The 11,011-nt window shown below is 48.4% G+C and overlaps 4 protein-coding genes across 4 annotated transcripts; 3 read left to right on the plus strand and 1 right to left on the minus strand.

Annotated features, from left to right (window-relative positions):
* Window positions 1–1,897: 1,897 nt before the first annotated feature.
* On the plus strand, window positions 1,898–6,491 carry FOIG_00541 (uncharacterized protein). Its single transcript, XM_031196765.1, has 2 exons — window positions 1,898–4,233; window positions 4,328–6,491. Exons 1-2 carry the CDS (start codon window positions 2,923–2,925, stop codon window positions 5,342–5,344), a joined length of 2,328 nt encoding a protein of 775 aa, XP_031072532.1. The 5' UTR covers window positions 1,898–2,922; the 3' UTR covers window positions 5,345–6,491.
* Window positions 6,492–6,720: 229 nt separating this feature from the next.
* FOIG_00542 (uncharacterized protein) lies at window positions 6,721–7,682 on the minus strand. Its single transcript, XM_031196766.1, has 2 exons — window positions 7,473–7,682; window positions 6,721–7,413 (listed from the first exon to the last, which is right to left on the minus strand). Exon 2 carries the CDS (start codon window positions 7,345–7,347, stop codon window positions 7,039–7,041), a length of 309 nt encoding a protein of 102 aa, XP_031072533.1. The 5' UTR covers window positions 7,348–7,413; window positions 7,473–7,682; the 3' UTR covers window positions 6,721–7,038.
* On the plus strand, window positions 7,144–8,060 carry FOIG_00543 (uncharacterized protein). The gene has a single exon (XM_031196767.1). It carries the CDS (start codon window positions 7,620–7,622, stop codon window positions 7,947–7,949), a length of 330 nt encoding a protein of 109 aa, XP_031072534.1. The 5' UTR covers window positions 7,144–7,619; the 3' UTR covers window positions 7,950–8,060.
* An 863-nt stretch (window positions 8,061–8,923) lies between these two features.
* Window positions 8,924–10,812, plus strand: FOIG_00544 (uncharacterized protein; the record flags this gene model as incomplete). The annotated part of the gene is made up of 2 exons (XM_031196768.1): window positions 8,924–10,083; window positions 10,140–10,812. 2 exons carry the CDS (start codon window positions 8,924–8,926, stop codon window positions 10,582–10,584), a joined length of 1,605 nt encoding a protein of 534 aa, XP_031072535.1. The 3' UTR covers window positions 10,585–10,812.
* Window positions 10,813–11,011: the final 199 nt, after the last annotated feature.

The following is an 11,011-nucleotide window of genomic DNA, read 5'->3' on the forward strand; positions in this document are numbered from 1 at the left end:
GTTTCCATGTGGTGATTGGTGATTAGGTAAGCGTTACCAAAAGGGCAAGTTATTAGGTGCTGTATCCAATGAGCAAACCCATATGTGGGGCATCGGTTTGTAATGAAATCTAGGAAGATCTCGCAGCCACTTGATGTCTAAAATAAATGAAGCCCTATTAGAGTTGATAAAGGAGGTAGCCATATAGCTGGATGTTTAGAATATAACTGTGTTAGATCTGAAAGAAAGTTATTCTAAAATCAACAGGAAATTAACCTTAATCAGGTAGGCAGCTTTGCAAAATGCAATGACGTATGCTGTAGTGGCCTTAACTTTAGGCTTTTGCATTATGAAAGTAAAATTATAATGGAAAAAAAAAATTGCACCAGACTAGGTAGTAGTATGTATGAGTTGGAAAGACAATTGGCACATGAACCATCTCCGACTCGTATCTCTCGATTTAGTATTGAACTGCCTAATGATTGTTCGAAACTGATGAGATTCATGACCAGTAGATGCCTTGTTGCCCTTTGTGTAATCATCTGGATGGGTGGTCTTTTGAGACGTATGCAGATTCTCTTATATTTGCTCTTCCTGTTAACAACCTGCTGATCTGCTTCTTGATGTGCTCGTGGACCGAACATGACCTGATGCGTATCCAAAAGTTGAGTAATTTCTAGCTTGTTACCGTAGACTCAGCGTTCTGTTTTATTACTTTTGTTTATTTCTATTTAAAATAAAGTTTGGCTTCTTACACGAGCTCCGGGAGATTCATTAAATGTCATACACTCGACCCGGTCAACTGCCCTTTGTGAAACCCAGGATTCTTACTAGCTCCGAGTGTGTATGTATGTAATGACTGGCCTCCAGATTACCCACACAGATCAGGCTTTCTCAGACAAAGAGACCTGCAGAGACATGGATGTGTCTGGTATGCTTGTGGTAATTGCAAAGTTCTACACATTGTACATAGCACGGCCAGCTCACTGTGTACGCAGCTGGTGCAAGATAACCAAAACACACTCAACAGGGCAAACTTCGTAAAGCGAAAGGGTAAATAATCGCATGGGTACAGTAACAACAATAAAAGTAACGACAAAGGTACTTCAGAAAAGCCGATTTATATTCGCGCAACTCCACCTATCACGGTCGTCCGGCTCCGGTTGAAGTAGTTACTCTATCATGCCCTTGTTTGCAGGCCTCTTCGGGGTCTCGGGTGCCATGACATCCATGGATGACGGCGGCTTCTAGCAGTGAGGTGCATCCAGAGTGGAGCGCAAACGAGAAGAAGAAGCCTTGCCCTGAATCCCACTGAAAGATGAACCCGAGGCAGATTGGTATGATGATCAGTGCCGTCGGCTGCAGGGCTTTCATTCATAAGGCTCGAGTCAGCGATACAGTGGCACTCCAGGTATTGTTACTCGGTGGATATGCGGAACCCCGTCGCTGACTTGGGTTACTTAAACAATGCATTCACTGATTATAGTTAGGCACACCAGTGATGTAAGTCCTACTATGCACATCTCCATCAGTCAATGACAAACATGCAAATCATAGAACAAGAATAGCGATTGAATGTTACAGCGCCGTATTCGGGATTTAATAACCAAACTGCTGTTAGTGTCAAGTAAATGCAGTATCGTAGAAATAAATGAGCCAAAATGAAACAAGAGGAGGAAGAATGACAAAGAATATTAACATCGCTTTATCTGTTCATGGGCGTCTCGCGTGGGAAGAAAAAAAAAAACACCCCAGAGCGGAAAAGAATGTCCCTCCATCCTTCCAACCCGACCCGTTTCCCAGTCCATCTCCCAAGGATTCCCGCTCGGCGCAGCGGTACCTTCTAAATCACTTAGTCGCAGTATATTTCTGTGGTACCTCCCGCCTGCGGATCAGTGAGGGGAAAGAAGCGCAGGAAAAAAAATTTATTATTCACACAACGCAAAAAATAACCTCCGGCCTTCTTTTTCTCATTCCCTGGGATCCGTGTGCCCTCTCTCTATAAACCACAACTTCTCTCGCCTACTCAATTTAGAAAAGAGTTGCCGCTGAGGATCCGTTTGTATTGGTTTACGAATACTACCTCTCTTTACCTCATCCTTCCCCCCCTCCTCCCTCGTCCTTCTTCCCTACCTATCCTCTGGAATCATTTCTACATCCATCAATCATAACCACCCCGCCGCCTGGCCTTCTGCGTTTTCTCCCGATACCCTCGTGACGAAGCAACGTAACAAGCAAATACACCGGCCTCGGTTCTGATTCTGGTTCTGGTTCTGATTCTAGGCTACGAGTTTATTCAATCGACACGTCTTTCTCGTCCAACACGCTCTTGTTTCCTATTTACGAGAGCAGGCAAAGCAGGACAGTAGCATAAGCATTTTTGGGTTTACTGCCTCGAAATTATCTACTGTTCACACCAACCTTACTTCCCCCCTCCCCCTGTTGCCTCCCTTCGTCGAAAGTTAGTCGCCTACTGCTCTAGGCTGCCATTTTTCGATTCAATAAACGCCTCTACGACATTGTAGAATCTTTCCCTCTTTCCATCAGAAACATCAGTCACGGCTCAAGCCCAGCATTCGCCCACAATCCAACCGATTTCCTGGATGTCCATTTTGGCCTGAGGACCTCGGCTCAACGGACACCTGACTCTCAGTTTTATATCCTCGTACTCGATACGCACCCCCGAATTTCGACTCGTTGTCCGAGAATCTTATATCCCCGCGCCCTCATTATTTAGAGGTCCACAGATAGTCACTGTATCGCACGTAGGTGCTTTGCCTCTCTCCTTGCGTGGAAGGGGTTGAGAGACATCCTGGGGTTTTCGATCCCTGAGCAATACATTGATTTTCCCTTCTACTGCGACCAAGGTGATTTCGGCACCTTCAGCTCAGAATTTCCTACCAGTTTAAGACGGCAAGCCTGTCCTACGAGGCTCAACCTGAAATGAGTCCATCAGCCATCGTTGAGTCCAACGAAATGGCCGCTCAATCAACTTTTTCCTACGCACAAGCTGCGAAGGGTCAAGGCACTACCCCTGCTTCAAATCCTACAGCTGTCGCCGATGCTGCTGCTCCTTCCCAGGACGCGCAAGCTTCCATTGCCGATGATGATGTTCCGGCTCCTGCAACCGACGTGAAGTCGACTGCTACTGCCACTGAGCAGGCCAACTCTGAAGCTCCTGAGACCACGGAGCACCGCGCTGCCTTCTCTGAAAAGCAAGGCCACGAGAGTGTTCCCGGATCCGAGAGCGATACCCGCTCCGAGTCGACACAAAGCAGACGAACAGACTCGAGGCGCGAAGATGATTCTGGTAGGCTAGAGCGCCCGTGGCGACGGAACGAGAAGACACCGGGGTCATCAAGCACTACTGCCCGGTCTGTAGACGAGCAGGACTCCCGAAAGGCTAGGCGAAATAAGAAGGGTAAGACTTCTGAGAAGCAACCCAGTGACCAGACGACAGAAAAGGAGCAGGAGGCGGCCCCTGAGGCCCCCAAGGTCGAGCTCTCAGAAGCACCTATCCCCAGCGTCAACATCTGGCATAAGCGAAAGGAGGCACAGCAGGCCAAGTCTGTCAAACCTGCTCCCACACCTGCGGAAGCTACAGTGAATGGCACTTCATCTCAGAGGGATGAGAGGAAGACTGAGGAATCTACTACAACACCATATACGAACGGTATCAAGACTCAGCAAAAGCCGGCCAGTACTGTGCGGTCGGAGCGCAATGGCCCCCGGGGGTCGCGGATACATGAGAAGGATGGCAAGAACGAGGTTCCTCCATCCGTTGAGGATTCTACAGCATGGCCAACTCCTGAAACTGCAATCACGGCTATTAAGGAGGATAGCAAGAAGAAGGTCGCAGACAAGACACCCGAGAAGTCAGACCGCTCTGATAAGGACAGTCAAGAAGATGGCAGCGCGTCAAAGCCCCGACAGAAATGGGTGGCTATGGACTATGTCCCCACAGTCAGCTTCGAAACCCAGCTTCCTCAAATGCGTAGCTCTAAGCCACGGGGTGGTGCTCGTGGTAACCGAGATGCCGCTCCTCGAGGCACGGCCAACGGTGTAGCGGACAAAACCGCTTCTACCGCGCCTGCCAATAAGACCAACGACACTAAGCCCAAAGACAACACCAACAATGCCGCATCGCAACTGGCAGCCGTTAAACGCGGGGCAGCGGATGGTGTTAACGGCCAGAAAAAGACTCCTGCCAGCACTGGCTCTGAGAAGGCCAAAGATACGCCTGCCCAGTCTTCGGTGAGTAATACGATGCCCCTGTAGAGCACAGCTATCTTGAGATTGCGCAAGTGCATTTATTGTGTGAGACGTATACTGATTGCTTTGGGAATAGGAGATTTCTCAAACTCGAGACCGGCATGATAACCGCAGTGAGAGAGGTCGAGGCAATTATCGAGGACGAGGTGCCCATCACGGCCATTCACAATCTCAGCATGCTATTTCTGCATCCGGGTTCCATGGCCAAGGCGCCAACGCTGCCAGATCTCAGGGTTACAGTCCCCCCTTGCGACAGGGTGGTCATGGTGGCATGTTTACGCCTCCTTCTCAGCGAGGCCGTGGTCGCAATGGTGCTAACAACTTCCATCGTGTATCAGTGCCGAACGGCGGATCTCGTATGCCTGTTGTGCAAGCTCAATATTCGCCTTACGATTACTCCATGGCAGCGCCTATTGGTGCAGTTCCTTTCCACTCCCTTCCATTTGATAACTTGCTCGTACTCACGATCAAGACTCAAATCGAATATTATTTCTCCATCGAGAACCTTTGCAAAGACGAATACCTTCGACAGCGCATGGATTCCCAGGGATTCGTCCCTCTCCACTTCATTAGTGCGTTCTCGCGCATCAAGCAGCTGACTGTGGACATGAACATCATCCGTGCTGCTTGTGAGGATTCGACTGAAGTCGACTACGTGGTTGGCGACGATGAGTGTGAGCGACTACGTCGGCGACACAATTGGGAGCATTTCGTTTATTCTATGGAAAATCGAGATGAACTGGCCCGCAATGCTGGCCCTGCGAGCGTCACTTTCAAGAACAGACACTACCATTTCCCTGGCGGTCAATTTGACGACATCGCTGCTATGCCATATGGTGCACATGCTTATCCTCATGGCCCTGCTCTCCAACAATTCGCACCACATGACGCAAATGGGGTTGTTCCAAATGGCAACACCCAGCTTTCTGCGGCTGTTCCCGACTTCTCACCTTCTGGGACAATTCCCCTTGTTGGCCCTCAGGGTGAGGTCCAAGTCACCAGCGTTGAAGCTTTGACCAATGGTCATGCTGAACAAACTGCGCCGCTTACCAACGGTGTGCATATTGAGGAGGCTCACACAACCCAATCGTAGCCCCCCCCCGAAATGGAGTACTGGCTGTGGCGGAGATGTTAGGCCTCTGTCATTTTCATGCTTGAAAAGTGGCGTATATGAGAGAGTTGTTTCTTTTTTTCCTTCCCCGGTCTGGGTCGATACGAATGATGTGTCCCAGATTTATAAGTGTTTACGAATTTCATGCTGTGGCCCGGAGCTGGCTTCATATTCACCATGAACTAAAGCGTGTTACGATTGTGATCTCGCTTGTTCATAGGTCTTCAGTGAAACAGGCTGTATGGATGTCTCAATGGTTCATCTATAGCACTCCACTGTTCTGGGCCAGACAGCAAACGGGTGGTTGGCGAGTTGTTGATAGTAACTTGCGTTGTACGTTATAGTGCTATAAGTGCACCATGGGGCGACAAGAGGTCTATACCTAAGGTCTCCTCCTATCAGAATTGCTCGAAGGAAGAGAACGACGTACACGAGCTACAGATATTCGATACCCTGGTGTACGAGGCTATAATGAAAAGCCAGTAACCATTGGAGAGGAAAATTCGGAATGAAGGTTGGCTAAACAGCCTGATGTATTGGTTTCTGTTGGGGCGTATTCCAAGGATGGTTTTGTGAAATGCGAAGGCACGCTACAAGTTGGAAAGTTGTGCGCCAGAACCTCAGCGTTACATGCGAGGGAGTGCGGCTGGTGCTGGGCAGTTGTAGTGACAGGTCACAGAGGCGAGCGGCAAGTGTCGCTGGATGATTGCTATACCCGCTACGCTGGATGTTCACGGGGTGGTCGATTACGACGGCATATTAAAAGGATTATCGTCATACCGGATGAAAGAAAAAGGCATGGGTGGAAAAGCATATGGGCGTACGGTGACATTTAGCTGAACTGCAGCATCTTTTTTTTTTTCTCGACTGCATATGAAAGGGGTTCAAGGATGATTTCGATTTGGACTTGGTTCTGATTTTACTCATGGATTCTGATGTTAGAGGGGACTCTCCAAGCTTTGCTAAAAATACGGAGTTTTTTATTCTAGTTTCAAAAGTTGTACAATAGTTTCATTATTCAAGAAAGAAAAAATCATGTCGAGAAACATCAGGCTTCTGCTTGTCTTGAAATCTACTGGATGCTGTTGTACTACTGCTGCCCGTTGTAGGTGGATGGTTATCACGATCTATATCAGTAATACTCACAAATGCTAATGCATGGTAGGTCATTGGCGAGCTTCCATGGGCTTACAATAGGGTTGGGGCAGCGGGAAAATACTATCTGCTGTAGGAAGCGCAATGGCTTATTGCAATGTGTGCGAGTTCTGACTGCATGAACAGGGACATTTTCTCTGTCCTTGTCCTTTCATTCATTCACAAGGAACGTATTGGTTGTCATGACAAGATAGTTCATCATGTTGGCGGGGTTGAGGGGTTATCTATTAAACTTTAGGGTAGCTAATTTGCACATGGCTCATATTGGGCACTTTTGTCATGAGGAGGATATGATATCAAAGATCGGTAATAATCACATTTCAATCTAGCTCCCACCAGAAGACATCATCAAATATTATTACCTGTATCGTGTCTTATGATTTGCATGTGATGAAGTATGAGGTCTGGGCGTCCCGATTGAGGATTATCGGATCATGAGAAGATACATCGAAAAGTGTTGCGGGTAACGGCTGTTCTAAGATTCCACGATTGACTACCTCGCCAAGCTGGTCTGATATTGTTCAGGGGCACATGCCGAGATGACATCCTGCTGGGCCTGGAAATGACGGTGTTCTGTTCTGCCACGTTGATCTTTGCTTGGACATAAAGCCAGGCGTATGCTTCGCAATGGGAATCCATCTGAAGCTGATGGCGCGAGCGAAGGACATGAAGAATCTATATAGTTGACTGATGTATGTCACAAGACATATGCTGTTTAGGACCAGGGCATGATCGACTTGGCATGATGATTCTACAAGGTGGAGCAGAGCCTTGTCACTATGGGGAGTCCCTGTCGTTGTCCACACGGAGATTCTGGTCCGGTGAGTCATGATGGTGTGCTGATCTCCTTGCCGTATCCTGAAGCACTACATGGAAGATATCGAGATGAAGCAAAACTACCATTCATTGTCAGCGAGGTGAGGCCATCGTGAAGTCTGGGGAAGATCTCACAAACCGAGACCTTTTCAAGGATGAGCCGCATGATGGAACCCCGGCCTGGTGACCGAGATTGGGGCGAGTTAGGGCCAAGGCGAGCGGAGGGAGACGCATAATATCGCGATTGGAGAAAAGGAATGAAGCTATCGTCAGGTCAAACCGGCCGATGGATCAACCGGGCATCAACAACACGGCAGCGGTGCCTTGCAGAAATGTCAAAGCCGGAGCTTGGGTCCCCAGAAAATACCTAAAGTGGAAATGGCTGAACAAGACCTGCAGATTGCCTAGCAGCATTACGTCAAGCGTCGCTAGAAAATTTAAACATGACAGCTTCGTTAGCGGCGAATGGGGCAGCGACAGCAAGTCTTGCTGTTTAGTTACCTATAGCTTGTTGCGGGATGAGTTTGCGGGGATGCAGCACATCGAAAGCGAAAATTGTGTAAGCAAGTACCTTACTTTAGATACTGAGCTAAGGCAAAGACATTGCATTAACTGACAAGCAACAAAGAAGACTTCCATGGATACTTTGCCATGCGCGGAATGAAATCTCCGACCACAGCTGATCAGGGGAGAGGGGAAAAAATGAAAACAAATTACCATCCAATGCATTGACAGTGAGCAACCTAAACGTACGATGAGACAGTTTCTTCCCCCTGTTCGTGTAAGTGATGCCTGAAGAATCTTCACTTGTGGCCACCAAAATGCGTCCTCATGCAGAAAAGCTTCCAAATTCTGCTCTGAATCTCGATATAAGCCGCCTGATTCGTCATTGAACCCGAATGCTGTGACATATTCCACGTGGGGCCAGCCTAGGATATTGACTTAGTAGGTAAATAAGTGATCTACATACAAGGTTGAAGTTCAATGCTTTCTTGGACAGCCATGTTGGAAATATTCAGCCTCCCCACGTTGTCATGGCCAGGGAAATCATCTTTGGACTGCTGTACGGTCCTGAAACGACCACTGTGAGTGGTTCATAAACTTTCCCCTTCTCCTCGACTGCAAAGCTCGTCGAGTTACAGTCATTTCACGAGCCTGATATATACTACTTGTGGGTCCGGGGAAATCAAAAGGCTGAGGGGGGCGAGATTCAGCTCTGATACAATATCGGCCCGGAGGGAAATAGAGATGGGAAAATCAGCCGCGACCCGGAGTCTGAAATCAGATTCGGAGCTGACCTCCGGTTGGTCTGGTGCTTGTGGTCGGTATACCTTCATCTGGAGAACTTGACGTCAACTTAACTCAACCAAGGCCACCGTGGTGGAGATTCTTCTCCTTGAGGATGAAAAATGGATGTTAGAAAACAAAATATCTCATCATGATGCTTGAAGAAGGCGTAGGGTTTGAGAACATATAAATAAAGCATGTGCCCAAGCTCTCTATTGTTACCAGCTCAGACATATATCGCTTTAGCTACGTTCTCCCACCTCATCACTTTCCAACCACCTACAAGAGCATCAAAGCCACAAGATGACCGCTCAAGTGGGCAGAGCCCTCTCCTACGTGACATTCAAGCCTGATATTGGCACCGGCAAACATGAAGCTCCTTATCTCAATGAAGAAGGCTATGTCGACTTCTCGCCCGACGATCTCGAGAACCCGCGGAACTGGTCCCTCAAGCGAAGATGGGCTATTACCTGTATCGCAGTAGTTCTCGCAATGAACGGAAACTTTGCATCAAGCATATTTTCTGGCAGCATCGACTCTGTTATGGAAGAGTTTGGAGTATCAGAGGTTGCTGCGAGCTTGACCACTACAATGTTCTTGCTCGGCTTCTGCGCAGGGCCCTTTGTCTTTGCGCCTCTTTCTGAGTTTTATGGTCGTCGGTGGATCTTTTACATCACTTTTCTTGCCTATATGGCCTTTAGCTTTCTCTGCGCTTTCCCTACAAACTTTGGATCACTACTAGTTGGACGATTCTTGGCTGGTGTCTTTATCTCTGCGCCGCTAAGCACCACCCCGGGCGTTTTGGTCGACCTCTGGGACCCTATTGAGCGAGGAAACGCCACGGGAATCTTCAGCTTGGCTTCCTGGGTTGGCCCATCACTCGGGCCGGTGGTGTCCGGTTTTGTTCAGCTCAAGAAGAACTGGCGATGGGGCATGTACTCCGTCCTATGGCTCGGAGCTTTGACGGTACTTCTTATGTTCTTGATCCCCGAGACGCATGCGCCGACTATTCTGGCGAAAAAGGCTGAGCGTGCCCGGAAATCTGGAATTGCTGGCTATGAAAAGGCCATAATGGAGGGAGAAGAAGATAAACCTTCACTCGCCCATGTCTATAAGCTGGCCCTCACGCGACCTTGGATCCTCATGTTCGACTTGATCTCTCTCCTCTGCTCTATCTACACTTGCATAGTATTCACTCTTCAGTTCATGCTCTTCAGCATCTACCCTATTGTATTCAGAGACATGAGGGGCTGGAATGCTGGCGTTTCGCAACTCCCTCTCCTCGGCCAGGTCGTTGGGGCCGTTCTTGGAGCCATCGTTATCTTCGTTGACAGTGAGCGAAGGCGAAGCAAGGATGCGGCTGGCAAGACGCTACTGCCCGAGGATCGGCTTCTCATGGCTATGTTTGGAGGTGTTGCGTTCCCAATCACCATGTTCTGGCTCGCATGGTCTGCTAATTACAAGTGAGTCTTCAACTTTCCATGTCTCTACACAGGCAACAGTAACCAACACATAACAGTGCTGTCCCTTGGATCGTCCCGACTCTTGCGGGCACTTTCCTCTCTGCCGCTCTAATGCTCGTCTACGTTGCCATAATCAACTACCTTACCGACACATACGCCCAATACGCAGCTTCCGTCATCGCTGCCAACACAGTTGCTCGATCGGCTGGCAGTGCTGCCGCTCCTCTGTTTACGACCCAGATGTTCACCTCTCTTGGTGTAGGTGGTGGAGGTTCTCTCATCGGCGGAGTTGCGACTCTTCTGGCATTGATCCCGTTTGTCTTCTTCTGGTACGGTGCTCGTATCCGGAGAAAGAGCAAGTATGCACTTGTCGAGCCTGATCAAATGGAGAAGATGGACGAGGAAGCCGATCCTACTGACTATGGTGTTCAAGCTGAAGAGACTCAGCACGCAGGTGATATGGATGAGCCAGCACAGAGCAAGCGTTCCGAGGATGTATGAGAAGGAGAAATTTTTAACGGCACTTTGACCGGCGGAATTTGTGTGTTACGAATAGTCTGAAATGGAGATACAAAAAGTGGCATGGTAACGGGGTTTTCTTTCAACCATCAGGAGTTTTGGGTCCATCACAGAAGGGTGTAATGGTTTGGTTCTGATCCATGTAAGATTATAAGTTTTAGACTTAACTTTGTTCATCGTTGAGGGTATTGATACGGAATCGGTTATATGATTTACTTAAGATCTCGCGCTTTAACATCAATTTGCCATATTTTACCTTGGTCACTGAACCCGAATGTGATCCAGTGTCTCAAAAAATGACAGGAAAGGAGCTCGTGCGTTGACTACCAGTGTGAGCTGTCACTACCTCGGTGGTAACATAAACAGACATATGAAACACAGCCAGGTCAATCTGATATTATTAACCAAA

The sequence above is a fragment of the Fusarium odoratissimum genome, assembly GCF_000260195.1.
Source record: "Fusarium odoratissimum NRRL 54006 unplaced genomic scaffold supercont1.1, whole genome shotgun sequence".
Classification (NCBI taxonomy): Eukaryota; Fungi; Ascomycota; class Sordariomycetes; order Hypocreales; family Nectriaceae; genus Fusarium; species Fusarium odoratissimum.